The sequence below is a fragment of the Crassostrea angulata genome, unplaced genomic scaffold (genome assembly GCF_025612915.1).
Source record: "Crassostrea angulata isolate pt1a10 unplaced genomic scaffold, ASM2561291v2 HiC_scaffold_67, whole genome shotgun sequence".
NCBI classification, from domain to species: Eukaryota; Metazoa; Mollusca; class Bivalvia; order Ostreida; family Ostreidae; genus Magallana; species Magallana angulata.
The window spans coordinates 71,427-87,664 of record NW_026441622.1 but is presented as its reverse complement, the minus strand read 5'-3'; the positions used below and the strand labels follow the sequence as shown (position 1 = coordinate 87,664).

Sequence of the window (16,238 nt, the reverse complement as noted above, 5' to 3'; positions counted from 1 at the left end):
ACGAAACGAAACGAAACGAAATCGAACGAAACGAAACGAAACCAATCGAAACGAAACGAAACCAATCGAAACGAAATCAAACGAAACGAAACCAAAAATCGAAACGAAACGCAACGGAATTTAAACAAAACTAATATCAATTTTGACTACATAAAAGTGAAAATAAATTCATTGACATAAATCATTGAACCATAAAATATAACTACCTGTATGTTTAAAATTGCCGCTGTAAATTTTTAAGCCGATTATCCGAAATTTGCAATAATTATATAATTATGTAAATAAGTGATATATATTCTTATACCTTTTAATGTTTCTAATTTGTTTCATTAAATGATATTCAGACGTTTATAGAGAGAGAGAGAGAGAGAGAGAGAGAGAGAGAGAGAGAGAGAGAGAGAGATGCCTTAAAACTTATCAGCGACATCACATAGCAAAGTACATACGCAAGTTTTGGGAGAGAGAGAAAGAAAGAAAGAGAGAGATAGAGATATGATGATGATACTGAAGGGGACATTCTAACAACAATTTTCTTTCTATCGATTTGAAATATTGTAAAAATGAAACGATCGAATACAATGTGATTTAGAGCATACTGGTTGGTTACCGGTTTCTAACATATAATAAGAATAAGTTAAGTTAATTTTGTCAAATTACGACGTCCGAATTCATGCTATACATATTACAACAATTCTACCCCTTCAGTATCACCATCATCATCATCATCATCATACCTCTATCTCTCTTTCTTTCTTTCTCTCACTCCCAAACTTGCGTATATACTTTGCTATGTGATGTCGCTGATAAGTTTTAAGGCATCTCTCTCTCTCTCTCTCTCTCTCTCTCTCTCTCTCTCTCTCTCTCTCTCTCTCTCTCTCAAAACGTCTGAATTTCATTTTTATCATTTAATGAAACAAATTAGAAACATTAAAAGGTATAGGAATGTACATCACTTATTTACATAATTATATAATTTTTGCAAATTTCGGATAATCGGCTTAAAAATTTACAGCGGCAATTTGAAACATACAGATAGTTATATTTTATGGTTCGAAAATTTATTTCAATGAATTTATTTTCACTTTTATGTAGTCAAAATTGATATTAGTTTTGTTTATATACCGTTTCGTTTCGTTTCGATTTTTGGTTTCGTTTCGTTTGATTTCGTTTCGTTTCGATTGATTTTGTGTCGTTTCGATTGGTTTCTTTTCGTTTCGTTCGATTTCGTTTCGTTTCGTTTCGTTTCGATTTCGTTTCGCACTTTACAGGCGCCCGTTTTGAAATAGGATTTAGAAAATTATCTCACCTTTTTCTCTTTCAAAACAAAATTAAAACTTTTCTACATTTATTTTATGATCTAGGATATCTTAATTGTAAGCACGTCAAATGTTTTATTTTAAATGGAATAAAAATGGTTTAGAATAACATCTTTTGGAATTAGACTGATAATTTATCGATACTAGTAACTTATTGCATAAAAGCATCAACTTGTCAACCAGAAATCATGTTTTATCGAATAAAAATTATGTTTTACGTGCCATAATTAAAGTACCTACATGTGCGAAACGAAATCATATTGAAACAAAAACTAATGGACTTATTCAATGAATTTGGGTCTCCCACTTGGTGTAAATTTTTTTTATCTCACATAGAAGAAAGGGCGTAAGGGGTTAGGGGTTTTGGTTGTAGTGATTTAACTAGATCGCATAGAAATAAAAATTAAGTAGGGTTCAGGAATTTTTTTTTATAATTCGCTGTAAAATTTATGATAACCGGAAATGCACAAGCAAAATGACATAAAGACGAACGAACGGACAGAGCTAGATTAATGTTCTCTATTAAGAGTAAAAGCGGGGGAAAATATATAACTTGTACTTCCTTTGTACCTTATTGGGATGGCCCACATAGGTAACACCTGATGTCTATTAATTGTGCATTCTGAAGGAGGAGGAGGTCAGTTTTTAACGCACATTATCAGATCAAATGCATACAGAAAATAAATGATAAAGACATTTTTTTCGTAACACTTCTAACAATTTAAGCATTTGTTTGAATTTTTTTAAATGTTTAGAGGTATCCTATTTTGTATATTGCATGTATAATGAACTTGTTACCGGCATATTATTTAAGGCATAAGGAATCATTCTTTGAGTATTACATGTACATGTATGAGGTGATAATTTTGGTCTGAGGGCGTGGTCAAATCCAATGAAGCCCTTTATAATAGATTTGACCAATGCAAGCTTTGAGAAAAAAGCACAAATACTTTTTCAAACAAGTGCTAAAGAGACAATATAATTGAATTAATGCTCTGCTTAAAACAAAACGTATTATACCCTGCAGGTGTCACTACAGTATTAAATTTTACTTTATATTCTTACCAAAATTGCACAACTTTAGATACAGATTAAAAATTCAAATCGAACTTCTGGAAAAAATCCTCTTGACATCTTTTTAAACAACGCTTCATTTACAATTTTCTAGCAAAATACACACGTGCATCCAGCAAGGCGTGAGACTTTGTTTACCTCGAAGTTACACATGTGCTTGAAAATCAAGCTCGGGCCTTTTCACCCCCTCCGGAAACAACACGCATCAAAAATTCAAATGACCTCGCATTATTACAAAAATGGGATAGTTAGACCTCTTTCACATTGTTTTTCATCTCATAAACAAAATCAGCTCCTGTCGCGTGCGGAACCGCCCCGAATTCAAAGAAAAATTCGGGAATTAGTTTGGCTCAGCCATGTTTTGACGTGAACCTTCAGTGAAATACTGTTATGACACCAACAATAACAGTTTCCCTGAGGCTTTTATCGCTATCTAAGGGGACAATAAACATTCTATTGTTCGGAAAGCCAATCTTTTATTATTCCGAAGCAGTGATTGAAACTTGCGCTCCCTATGAAATATACGCAACGCTTATAAACTTTGCTAAACAAAACGATATTTGTCTGGTCCACTGAGTGAAGCACCATTTTCATTCGAAAATAATTTCATTCTTATTTCAAATACGTCATATTTTGATTTGAAAAAAAAAATAACAGTAAAATTCATATAATATTCTTTAAAACTGTGCAATATGAAGAAAGTTTTGAAAACTCTTCCTAGACCGAGGCATTTAATCAGTGTTATCTGCTTAAGTAAAAAATACAACGAACCATACTTCAGTACGTACGTTTGTAAAGTGATCGTCCCTAATACATTTATATATCGAGAAAACAAGAATGGTAAAAGTGATTAACCCTGTCTTATTCCATATATGAAAGAAAATATAAACTGACAGATATAGTGGTGTCGAAATACCAAAAACTATAACGAAAAAAAAATAGTTTAATAAATTAAACGAAAGCAGGCTTTGAATTTAGCGTAGCAATTTAAACAAAAGCAGAAACATGAGGAAATTAGAATGTTTCCACTGAAATGTTTCGTACATATGATTCAGACGGGGAATGTCAATGGTTATTTAGATAGTCTAGATAAAAAAATATCAGGTTTATTATTCAAAGTAAGTGGAAATATATTCAGAGGCACAAAGAATGCTATAATAGCCAAAGTATTCGGGAATGAAGAAGTCCTTAATCACTTTTGTATCATCAATTCAAAAAATATATTATATAGATTCACAGAGATGTCAGCATGAGGAGGGAGATCCTCAAGTTAGAAGTGTACTGCAACTTCCGGAATGAAGGGTGTCGGGAGATTCTTCCGTGGAATGCACTAGAGGTAAACCGATGAATTATACATATATTTATCATAGAAAAGCAATTGCAAATAAACACTGCCTTACTTAATGTAAATTTACTTATCAACAGAAACAAATCTATTTTTTAATCACACTGATTATATTCTAGTTTCACCTGAAGTCGTGTGAGTTTAGAGCCACCCCCTGCCTCTTTATGAGCTCGGGATGTCCGGTAGTGACCCCCCACAGAGACAAGGAGGGTCATGCTGACCAGTGTGAATACCGACCAGTCACGTGCACTCATTGTTCTCAACAGCAAACCTTCAGATCTCTAAAGGTAACACTGAATGATAGAACCATACAATCTAAAAGTAACATTGAATGATACCACTATGTGACCTTAAGGTAACAGTCAATGATACCACCATGTGACCTAAAGATTACATCGAATGATACCACCGTGTAACCTTTGTAAAAGTAAATGAAACCACCATGTGACCTAAAGGTAACATTGAATGTTACCAATGTGTAACCTTAAGGTAACAATCAATGTTGTTTTACTTTCATGTTAAATACTGAAATCTGATTGGTTTAGATGCAGTTCATAATCTGTTCTATTACCCTCAGCGTTAGCAACGCTCTTAGCAACGGGTAACATTACGAATTATTACATGCGCGAAAATCATGCGCGTAGGGTTCACCTTAGAATTCACGTTATTCCTATCTAAAAGCAGTGATGTTTTCTTTAAAATTAAGACATTCGGTATAACAAAATAAATAGGGCCTGTTTGGGAGGATAACAGTTGAAATTGACACCCCTCGAAACCCATTGTCAACCTCCGCTTTGCATCGGTTGACAATGGTTTTCTCGGGGTGTCAATTTCTATTGTTATACTTTCATGTTAAATACTGAAATCTGATTGGTTAAGACGCAGTTAATAATATTTACTATTACCCTCAGCGTTAGCAACGCACTTGGCAACGGGTAACATTAAAAAATGTTACATGCGCGAAAATTATGCGCGTACGGTTCGCTGTAGAATTCACGTTATTCCTATATAAAAGCAATAAAATTTTCTTAAAAATTTTAAAAAAGACATTCAGTATAACAAAATAAATAGTGCCTGTTTGGGAGGATAACAGTTGAAATTAACACCCCTCGAAAACCATTGTCAACCTCCGCTTCGCGTCGGTTGACAATGGTTTTCTCGGGGTGTCAATTTCAACTGTTACCCTCCCAAACAGGCACTATTTATATACTGTCACCCTCCCAAACAGGCACTATTTATATAATACCATCCAGTAACCTTAAGGTAACTGTAAATGAAGCCTCTATGAAACGAAAAGGTAACAGTGAAAGATACCAACGTGTAACCTAAAGGTAACGTTGAATGATACCACTATGTATCAAAAAGGTTACATTGAATGATACCACCATGATATGACAAAATAGTAGTACTGAATGATACCACCAGTTAACATAAAGGTAACACTGAATAGAAACCTCCAAGTGACCTGAAGGTAACACTGAATGATACCACCATGTAATCTAAATGTAGCAATCAATGATACCATCATGTGACCTAAAATTAACATTGAATGATACCACCATGTAACCTAATTGTAGCAATCAATGATACCATCATGTGACCTAAAATTAACATTGAATGATACCACCGTGTAACCTTAAGGTAACAATCAATGATACCATCATGTGACCTAAAATTAACATTGAATGTTGTTATACTTTCATGTTAAATACTGAAATCTGATTGGTTAAGACGCAGTTAATAATATTTACTATTACCCTCAGCGTTAGCAACGCACTTGGCAACGGGTAACATTAAAAAATATTACATGCGCGAAAATTATGCGCGTACGGTTCGCTGTAGAATTCACGTTATTCCTATATAAAAGCAGTAAAATTTTCTTAAAATTTTTAAAAAAGACATTCAGTATAACAAAATAAATAGTGCCTGTTTGGGAGGATAACAGTTGAAATTGACACCCCTCGAAAACCATTGTCAACCTCCGCTTCGCGTCGGTTGACAATGGTTTTCTCGGGGTGTCAATTTCAACTGTTACCCTCCCAAACAGGCACTATTTATATAACACCACCGTGTAACCTTAAGGTAACAATCAATGATACCATCATGTGACCTAAAATTAACATTGAATGATACCACCGTGTAACCTTAAGGTAACAATCAATGATACCATCATGTGACCTAAAATTAACATGGAATGATACCACTGTGTAACCTTAAGGTAACAATCAATGATACCATCATGTGAGCTAAAATTAACATTGAATGATACCACCGTGTAACCTTAAGGTAACATTTACTGACTACACAGAGACTGACACCATTTGTTGGGCGTGCATTACTGTTATAGTAGAAAAACCTTGTCAATAATTTTTTCCCGAAAAGCATTACCAAACCTTTATGACCCCCCCCCCCCAAAAAAAACCCCACAAAAACAACTTATATAAAGAGCGTCGTTATAAGAAAAGAAGCTACCGTTGTTTTGGTTAATACTTTAGTTAGTTTGCAACAACTTTTTGCGATTGCTATACTTTTTTGACCCATCGAAAAAAAACCAACGACAGTTTTTTTTCAATTTAATGATATTATGGTCAATTCAACATTCACTTATAAATTTTCTGGGTATTGCTAATAAATAGCGATACACTATTTGTTGAAAAAGTGTTAAAACAGTGTAAGTGATCGTAGAGTTTGATTCATGGTCTCACATTTTTGGTGTTCTAGCGATGCTTGATTCGCGTTTTTGTTATGGTCGAGTCCATTGAATAAAAATGGGATGCTTGATTTGAGTATATATCAATTAGTGTTATATTATTCTTACTTAAAACAATGTAAGGAGTATATCCAAATGTACCGCTGTTACTACCATCATAATTTTTTTGATTTTTATGATTAATTCATTTCAATTAAGGACAAGTTACATGTATGTTCTAATTCAAAATTAACATATACAGTGTCATATGTCGCTATTCTTGAGTTAAACTATCACAATTCTAATATAGTCATTGTAAACTGTTTGATTATAATAATTATCAAATCAAAAGTTTGATAGTTAATGTTATTTTGATAAATATCTAATATAACATATTATCCCTCCTATCATTGATTCAGAGTCATGAGGAAACCGAATGCCCCCGTGTGGTTGTCCAGTGTCCAAATAGCTGTGGATCAGAATCTTGCCCCAGACAAAAGGTAACACACGTACTATATTATAGAACATCCGTTTAGTAGAGATAAATGAAATCAAAGTACTGAAGTACTGAAAGCCGGGCTCTTTTGGTGTGTCTTTATGCATATTGTGTAGTAAAGACTGAAAATCTCTCTCTCGCTCTCGCTCTCTCTCTCTCTCTCTCTCTCTCTCTCTCTCTCTCTCTCTCTCTCTCTCATGCTTTTAATGTCGGCAAAGCATCAGAGAGCGACCAAATTTTGTAAGCGGCTATAAACAAAAATATGTCTGTCTAGTAGAAGTTAAAAAGTTTAACAGTTGCTGCCTTGAATTTTGCAACAAGCATTATATATTCAATCCCCGTTTCTTCATCGCGCAGCAAAGTAGTTCATGGAAATTCATGCGCATTGTATGTGTCCAAAATGCATAGTAAAAATGTTTTAAAAGCACGTTATTAATAAGAAAACTAAAAAAGATAGAACATTCATTCGAAATTTAAAAAAAAGAAACAAAATGCCAACACTTTTGACAAAACGTGGCTCTTTGTGTAACTATTTGGTATAGCGGAAGCTTTACCTTGACGCTGTTTGTTTTTTTGTTTATTTGTGCTATTTATAGTAACATTGGTGATTTGCCTGCCTATAGCCAGGGCTCTGCTTTCAGCAGAGCCCGGCTAAAAAAACCCCATAAACGATATTCATGTGCATGCGTTCTGTATAGCAAAAATTTATAGAGGCAGGACGCGCGCCTGTTTAGCAGATGATATATAGACAAAAGGACACGCCCTAAACATGTATAATGTTGGAAATAACTAAATATATATATTTTGTAGATGGAAATTCACATAGAGAAAGAATGTCCAAAAAGACCACAAGTGTGCAAGTATCAAACAATGGGATGTGTGTTCACAGTATGTATCAAACCAGGGGTGGTTTTTACCCGTATGTATAAATCAGCACTTATTCTAATAACAATGGGATGTCTCTACACAGTATGTATCAAACCAGGGGTGGTTTTTACCCCGTATGTATAAATCAGCACTTATTCTAATAACAATGGGATGTCTTTACACAGTATGTCTACTCCGAAGGTGTAAATCAACACTTAAATAACATTTGTACATCAGCATTAATTTATCTCCACATAATGAATTCGACCATCGCGTGTACCTACAGGGTGAGTGGTTTTGTCAACTGTAGTTAATCCAACGCCTTAAATCCGTGAAATTCAAGAGAGATCGATGTAAAAATCGTTAGTGACTTGGAGCTTGCTTAAAACAAATCTAGAATAAGACAAGTTTTACGAAACTAATTAAAGGATCAGAAGATATATACTTTGGGAGATATTTTTTGGGAGTTGATTTTAATCAACTCTCCTATGCAGTTACTCAGACAAACCGAAAGTGAAACAGTGTTTGGACCTCAGCACAAATCATTGCTGCTGACAAGACTTAGTTCTTGAAAATAATTGATAAATTCGATGTAATGTATGCTAAAGCATTGTTTTTCAAGGAAACTTATTTATAAATACCTTGAAAATAGTCAGATTTTAAATGGTACGAACAATTTAAATATGTATTGTCTTCGTATGTATTCAAACGCCATAGTTCAATATGTTCTCGTTCAACTCGACGCTCGGCTGTCTCCGTAAATCCTTGTCAGAGATTTACGGTGTCAGCCGAGCGTTTGGTTGAACGAGACTATAGAGTTCAATATTGCTTGCATCCATGCAATTTTCGAGAAATATTTCTATTACTGATACATAGTTTGATTGAATTAATTTTATCTTTGAATTTTATTTAACATGATTTATATGGGGGTTTCTCGACATTCTTGTCGAAAAAGTACAAAAATTCATCTATAAAAATGTGCGTAATTCAAATTAGAAACTACATTATACTTGTCATGCAAAATAACATATCAGTGATTTTAAAATAAATAAACATCGACAAAATCAACTCCCATCAGTTCTTCAGTACTTTGATTATTTAAGGGTGAAGAGGCGGACCTGTTGAGGCACACAGAGGTTTTCCGGGATAACCACGCCTACCTGACGGCCCAGCATTCACATCAGGTCGCACTTGACACGGCAGGGTGTCGAAAAGATATCCAAGTATGTAAAAAACTTCAGAAGTTAAATAAAAATACTGAGAGTAAATTTTCATGACTTTTGTGTGGCTCCATGTAAAATCCTCAATATGTTGATTTGTGTAATCGTCAATATAGAATTAACGGTTTTTCTTGATCATGACTGGCATCATACGCTTATTATATGTATACATAATTATTCCTCTCCATTAGGAAATCAACTCCAGTTTACAAAGTCTGACGGAAAGAATGACTGATCAGTCCAGACAAGTGGAGTCATTAATAAGCGCACTCGACGGATTCAAACACACACTTAAAACCATCAAAGTAAGCACAGTTGAACAATACTATGCATGTCAAACATTGCAATATTATGGCATGTCAAATATTGCAATATTCGATTTTTCCATTTGTAGTGTATAAATATTCATTTGTGTTGTATAATTTTCACTTGTATTGTATAATTTTCAATTTGTATTGTATAATTTTCAATTTGTATTGTATAATTTTCCATTTGCATTGTATGAATTTCATTTGTATTGTATAATTTTTTATTTGTATTCTATAATTTTCCATTTGTATTGTATGATTTTCATTTGTATTCTATGATTATTAATTTGTATTATATAATTGTCCATTTGTATTCTATAATTTTAATTTGTACTGAATAGTTTTCCATTTCCATTACTGTATAATTTTCCATTTGCATTGTATACATTTCATTTATATTGTATAATTTTCTATTTGAATTGTAAAATTTTTCATTTGTATTGTATAATTTTTAATTTACATTGTATGAATTTCATTTGTATTGTATAATTTTTTATATGTATTCTAAAATTTTCCATTTTATTCTATAATTTTCATTTGTATTCTATAATTTTTCATTTGTATTGTATAATTTTCCATTTGTATTCTATAATTTGTTTTAAGTAATACAAATGGAAAATTAAAGAATGCAAATGAAAAATTATACAATACAAATAAAAAATCGTACAATACAAATAGAAAATTATGAAATACAAATGAAAATTATACAATGCAAATGGAAAATTATACAATACAAATAGAAAATTGTACCATACAAATGAAAAATATACTACACAAATTGAAAATTATACAAAACAAATAGAAAATTATACAATACAAATAGAAAATTATACAATTCAAATGGAAATTAGGCTCTACAAATTGAAAATTATAGAATACAAATGGAAATTTATAGAATACAAATTGAAAGTTATACAATACAAATGAATAGTTATACAATACAAACGGAAAAGATCGAATATTGCGAAGTTTGACATGCCATACAATACATACAACTTAATAGAGAGTTTTATTTAGTATAAGGTATACATATTTTTAAAAAAAACCTACTAACGAGGGACCACATTACAAAATATACACATTTTTTATTTAAAGCTATACACGCTATAATTCACGTCAATTTTGAATGACAGTGAAAACGCATGTGTTTGTCTACTTATAAAAGATATCCTTAATCTGTAAATTACAATGGTGAATTCCATCTCGTTACAAAGATATAGATTTTTAATTGTTTATTTTCCTGCCAGGAAAATATACCTTTTCATGAATATTGATGAAGGAAGAGCAAACCGACCTCACTGCGCATGTCCGCGGAGACCTAGGTGGTCGTTATTGTTTGCCTAATTAAATATCCAACTTGATTTTTAATATGCTTAACAGTTGTTAATTTGAAATACATACATGTATAATGAGTAAAAAACGTTTGTCATTCACGATACCCTTTCTTCTGCATTAACACTTATAGGATCTATAAATAGCACATAGGGGAAAAACACAGGTCTACGTCATTTTTTTAAAGGAAGTATTCATATCTACTCACAGGCTTGTAGTTTTTTTCTTTTGTTTGTACTCGTGTATCGGACACATTTATGCTTTACTGAAAATATCCTTTCCTTTGTGAAACTATCACAATTATGAAGATGTTTACCCTTCACCAGTTTTGGAATGATAGACTAAATTTAGCTGTCGATATCACGTGATATATTGATATTCACGAGGAGGCATTACTTTCCTGGCAGGAAAATAAATATTTTTTATTGTTTAATATTTGATATATTTGTTACGTGATCGAATTGAGCATTATAATTAACAGCATAATGGTAACTTTTATTAGTAATCAAACACATACACTTTCCCCTTTATTCAAACTTGACGCAAATTATAGCGTGTATAGCTTTAAGGAACTCACTAAAGAAAAATATATACTACCATAAAGTAGGCTTTATATTGATTGTGGAATCTAATTAGAGAGGCATGTACTACATAAAGTATATAGGTTACTTATATAAAGTTCTCATTAATTTAAATGTAATGTAAAATATATACACTTTACTGACTGGGGGATTTCCCCAAGGGACATGTACAGTAAAAGATATACGAATTACTTATTTTTAAAACTCACTTAAGCTGTGCTTATGGTATAAATTGCACTGCATGTAAACCAATTAATTATTAGCTAGGAAGCTCATTATAAAGATAAGTACACCCATAGTCTTCGTTCAGGGGGGGGGGGGGGCATTTTTCATGGCTTTCACGGGTAACCCTTTCTCACGAATTTATACCCCCTCGAACACATATACAAACATTTGTTTAATATTCATTGTATTTATGCCTAATTTACAAACCCATGAACCAGAAAAAATTGGTTGCCCACGAATATTGACTCCCACAGATGTGAAATTATTCCATATTACTAGTTAGCTTGGTTTGAATCTTCGGTTTCGTGATGATAATATTATGCAATTTGTTATAATATATTTCAGATAAAAGCAGTTTCACAAACAGAAAGACTGATAACCTTAGAGAGGAGAGTTGACAACATGGCAGATAGAGAGCTGGTAGAGAAGCAGGGGAGGAGCGTGATGTTACTGACAGAGAGACAGGGGACACTGGAACAGCGTGTCACTCACCTAGAGAGGGCGGGGCCATCAGGCGGAGAGGGCGGAGCTTGTGAGTGTTTAAACAGTGAAATAAAAAATTAACAAGATTTTAGCGAAATAAAAACTGTTCATCGATTGAACGGACACAGTAAAAATAACAGCCTTATCTTTGTATATGTAAACTGTTGTTGTGTCATTTAAAATATGTTTAAGAATAATTTTAAACAAATTATGGAAAAATTGTTTAATGTAAATGATAATAATATGATTCATTATAAGATAAGAATATTCTTTATTTCCTCCAAATTAACGAAGTGTTATGTTTAATATGAATGATAGTAACATGGTTTATTATATATTTTGATATGAATATGATAAAACATAAAAATAGAATCATTGTACAGATACAGAAATCAAACTTATTTGAGAAGGGACCTACCTTGAATTTGAAAATTGGGAAATTAATTATAGATGTTCATCAGCAACAATCTGTGGAATTTGTTAACAAGGCATTATGTGTTATTATATATGTTTTATTATATTTATCACTGCGTGCATAATAATGTTTTCATGTACCTATATGTATATACTAGAAAATGAATTATGATTTCAATTGAAATTCATATGTATGTATAAGCTATCTATGACCACAATTTTGTAAATTGTTTAACATAAAATAAATAAAAGAAAAAAAAACCCAAACACACCAGAAAACAAGACATTGATCAAACTAATACCAATTCATATTTTTTTTATCTTTACAAACTTTTATAAATAACCATTTTAAAATATTTGAGTCAAAAGTTAAACCTCTTTGTGCATACATTCAACTTTTAGTGGTAAACAGCATTTTAATTTTTTTTGTCTTCACATTTTCACTTGGCATGTGTTGGCATCTTTCTCTGTGTTTTTATTGAATGTTTAATAATCCTAAAAGTAATATACATTAACAGAAAAATACATAAGCTGGTGCTATACTTTCGTATCATCTTCTGATGTCTTCCGTTCTTACTAGGTGACTTTTTCTTCCAGGTCAGCCTCGAGGAGAGAACGACCAACGCCTAGCTTTACTGGATGCTAGATTTGCGGATATTGACCTACGAATGCAGGTTATAGAGACAGTGAATTACAGTGGGGTCTTGATGTGGAAGATAAGAGACTACACCCAAAGAAAGCAAGACGCAAAGGCAGGGAAGACAACCTCTCTGTACAGCCAACCTTTCTACACAGGACCGTTCGGGTACAAGATGTGTGCACGTGTTTATCTAAATGGGGACGGGATGGGTAAAGGAACACACCTGTCTCTATTCTTTGTCGTTCAGAAAGGTGAATATGATGCCCTGTTGCCCTGGCCATTCAAACAGAAAGTGACGCTGATGTTATTGGATCAGCAGAATGGATCGCGCCATGTCGTGGATTCTTTCAGACCGGATACCACAAGCTCTAGCTACCAACGACCGGTGACGGAAATGAACATAGCTTCCGGGTGTCCATTGTTTATAAGTCACGTGGTGTTGGAGACTCCGACCTATCTAAGAGATGACACGATCTTTATTAAAGTTGTAGTTGACAGTGAAGGTCTTAAACAGCACTAGAGTGGAGAGAAAGTCGACTGAGTGTTATGTGTTCTTATTGACAGTGAAGGTCTTAAACAGCACTAGAGTGGAGTGAAAGTCGACTGAGTGTTATGTTTTCTTATTGCAGTGTTGCTTACTTGTGGATTCTTTAACTCCCTTGTCTCTTTTAAAACTTGAAATAAAGATTATCAAATATTGTGTTATCTTTTCATTCTATGTATTCTATAGGTATGGATGGTTACATAAATTAATAAGTCGTCACGGTTTTGTTTTACAAACCTTTTTACAAAACCTAACAAACATTTATCATACTATTAGTGTAAAACTTATACTTTCAACAAAAAACAAAAAAATTACCTATAACATTACCTAATAACCTTCAATTATTTGGTGTTTATACTTGATCATGGATTCTATTGCTCGCAAATTTTCAATGATTATCCAATGACAAAAATTTGCACGTAACAAAGCACACGGTTGTCATTCATGTTTTTAACACAATTATTGTCATTCATATTTTTAACAATGTTTGTCAGTTTTCATAAATAAAGATGAAGTTGGAAAAATACATTGAGATTTCTTCTTTTTGATAAGTTTAATTACCTAACTATCCCCAAAAGATGTACGCTGCAGAAGTACATGTAGACCTTGGGTAATCTATGTTTGAATCATTAATAAAAATAAGATATAACCACTGAGTAGTTGATGAAATGAAGCATGTAGGCGTTGTAAAAGCTTATATATAGAGACACACCTTGACCTAATGATTTCCATGATGATCTACATGAAGGTCCTAGTTGTACTGTTCCTGTCTGGGGCAGCCATTGTGATTGGGCTGGACCCGGCCTCCTTCCTCGAGGTAAACCTACTGCTCCCACAGCGACTGTTCTCACACTATCACTTGTTAAAAAGAATGAAAACCTTCTCCCCCTTACACTTGAGAAAGACTTCCATATAACAATGATGTATTAATTGTATGGTTTGGAAAAACCAATGAGTTGCAATCATTGGATATTTATTGATAATACGCAATAGTAGAAGGTATGTTTGATATTTTATTTTCCAAATCTACAACCTTCGAAAATGATATTGGAAAAATAGTGTAAATTACTTCAAACAAAGCCTATTTTCCCTAAGAATTAATAGATCTTATTACAAACGGTGGATAAAGAACGAGCCATAATTACCTCGATAATGTCCTGATACAAATAATGGATTACATGTAGTTAGATGCATTGTGGTCAGAATCCATTCTGTAGAGACATATATGTGTATTCTGATGTACAATTGTTTTATTTACAGGCACACAACACGTACAGAAGGAATTTCAGACCTAGAGCTGCTAACATGAAGGAATTGGTAGGTCTTAATCCCACCGGTCCCCCGCTTCATGTTTTCTTCTATATAGAATGATTTGATAACAATGCTGGATATAACAATCCACGCGTCACTTACTTTGATGTATCTTTAATCTTAACAATCAAAATCAGTATAAGTCATTAGTGCATATTACACACTAGTCGCTGTATTAAGTGTTGTTTGTGTTACACAGGCTCATCCCCCATCCCGAATACATCTAACATTTGTTTTATTTACTATCTGAATGAATAAAGACTGCAAAGATTTATCATGTGGTAATAAGCGTTACAAGCTATTTTTGTTCTTCAATTAAAATGAACAGAAATTGAGTGAGGAACTAGCTTCTAAAGCACAGAAATGGGCTTCGAAGTGTTTAAACGAACCGGATCCTGTGACGTCATCACCCTCCTTCACTTGCGTGGGAGAACACCGTTATCTCGGTAAGTGTGCGTAAACTTGTACAATTCTTTTCTCAATATTACCAAACATTAATTAATTCTTATTCCCATATCAATAAATGAATTCTTATTCACTTCTCAATGGCAAATAAACGGTTTAAATTGGAATTAAAAACCCGGTATGATACGCCCGTCTGTCTGTCCGTCAACTTGTTCTATCCGGTTGATTGGTTTCGATAGCTTATCGTTAAAAATGTTGCTAAAGAGCCGAGGGTGTATTGTAAACCTCATCTGACGTCATTTGATCGAGGCCAAGGTGATATAGAAGGCCCCTATTGCTAGTCTGCATTTAAATTCTTCTAATTCAATATACAAATAAATTTCAATAGAGTGTCATATAAATGTGATATTCTAGTCTATAGTTTTTTCTTGTATTTGATACTTTGGCATCAGGTTTTGGAACCCCTAAAGCGTCCAATGCTGTGTCACTGTGGACCTCTCAGTCCTACAACTATAACTACAGCAGCGATTACTGCAGCAACAAGACGGCGTCCTGGGACAAATATAAACAGGTGCAAGTATACGGTATATAACAAAAAATGGTGCGAGTATACAGTATATAACAAAAAATGGTGCGAGTATACAGTATATAACATAAGAATATGCGAGTTTAAAGTATATAACATAAACATTTGCGAGCATACGGTATATAGACATAAAAAGGTGCGAGGAAAAGTTATAATAACGGTATAACAAAAAGGTGCGAAGATACGGTATATACCATATCCAGGTGGGATATATAATATAAACAGATGCGAGGATACGATTTATTAAATTTTTTCTTTATAAATACAATGCCAAAATACAGGTTAATATCAGGTAGAGGGCAGACTATAATTGTTATCAAAACACAATTCACACCTGTTGTTTTGTACCTACATGAAATTATCAAATGTTTGCAATAACGGAACACACCATGTAGACATGTT

General features: G+C 33.2%; 2 protein-coding genes across 3 annotated transcripts; both read left to right on the top strand.

The window, feature by feature from the left end:
* The first annotated feature begins 3,625 nt into the window (after positions 1-3,625).
* Positions 3,626-13,735, top strand: LOC128168904 (TNF receptor-associated factor 3-like). 2 transcript variants are annotated; one of them, XM_052835066.1, is made up of 9 exons: positions 3,626-3,726; positions 3,855-4,022; positions 6,844-6,924; positions 7,731-7,808; positions 8,891-9,010; positions 9,199-9,312; positions 11,799-11,985; positions 12,948-13,493; positions 13,560-13,735. In XM_052835066.1, exons 1-9 carry the CDS (start codon positions 3,640-3,642, stop codon positions 13,574-13,576), a joined length of 1,398 nt encoding a protein of 465 aa, XP_052691026.1. In that variant the 5' UTR covers positions 3,626-3,639; the 3' UTR covers positions 13,577-13,735. The 2 variants fall into 2 exon arrangements, with proteins under 2 accessions (XP_052691026.1, XP_052691025.1); XM_052835065.1 differs by lacking the exon at positions 13,560-13,735 and having other exon boundaries at positions 12,948-13,544.
* A 532-nt stretch (positions 13,736-14,267) lies between these two features.
* On the top strand, positions 14,268-15,842 carry LOC128168907 (cysteine-rich secretory protein 2-like). The gene is made up of 4 exons (XM_052835069.1): positions 14,268-14,351; positions 14,795-14,851; positions 15,174-15,291; positions 15,703-15,842. The coding sequence occupies exons 1-4, from the start codon at positions 14,268-14,270 to the stop codon at positions 15,840-15,842; spliced, it is 399 nt and encodes a 132-aa protein (XP_052691029.1).
* Positions 15,843-16,238: the final 396 nt, after the last annotated feature.

What these genes read in the sequence shown, in the direction of transcription:
- LOC128168907 (XM_052835069.1), top strand. Translation starts at nt 14,268, where the DNA reads ATGATCTACATGAAGGTCCTAGTTGTACTGTTCCTGTCTGGGGCAGCC. An exon ending in CTGCTAACATGAAGGAATTG is followed by an intron (nt 14,852 to 15,173) that starts GTAGGTCTTAAT and finishes TAAAATGAACAG; the next exon opens with AAATTGAGTGAGGAACTAGC. An exon ending in GGGAGAACACCGTTATCTCG is followed by an intron (nt 15,292 to 15,702) that starts GTAAGTGTGCGT and finishes CTTTGGCATCAG; the next exon opens with GTTTTGGAACCCCTAAAGCG.
- LOC128168904 (XM_052835066.1), top strand. Translation starts at nt 3,640, where the DNA reads ATGAGGAGGGAGATCCTCAAGTTAGAAGTGTACTGCAACTTCCGGAAT. An exon ending in CAATGGGATGTGTGTTCACA is followed by an intron (nt 7,809 to 8,890) that starts GTATGTATCAAA and finishes TGATTATTTAAG; the next exon opens with GGTGAAGAGGCGGACCTGTT. An exon ending in ACACACTTAAAACCATCAAA is followed by an intron (nt 9,313 to 11,798) that starts GTAAGCACAGTT and finishes AATATATTTCAG; the next exon opens with ATAAAAGCAGTTTCACAAAC.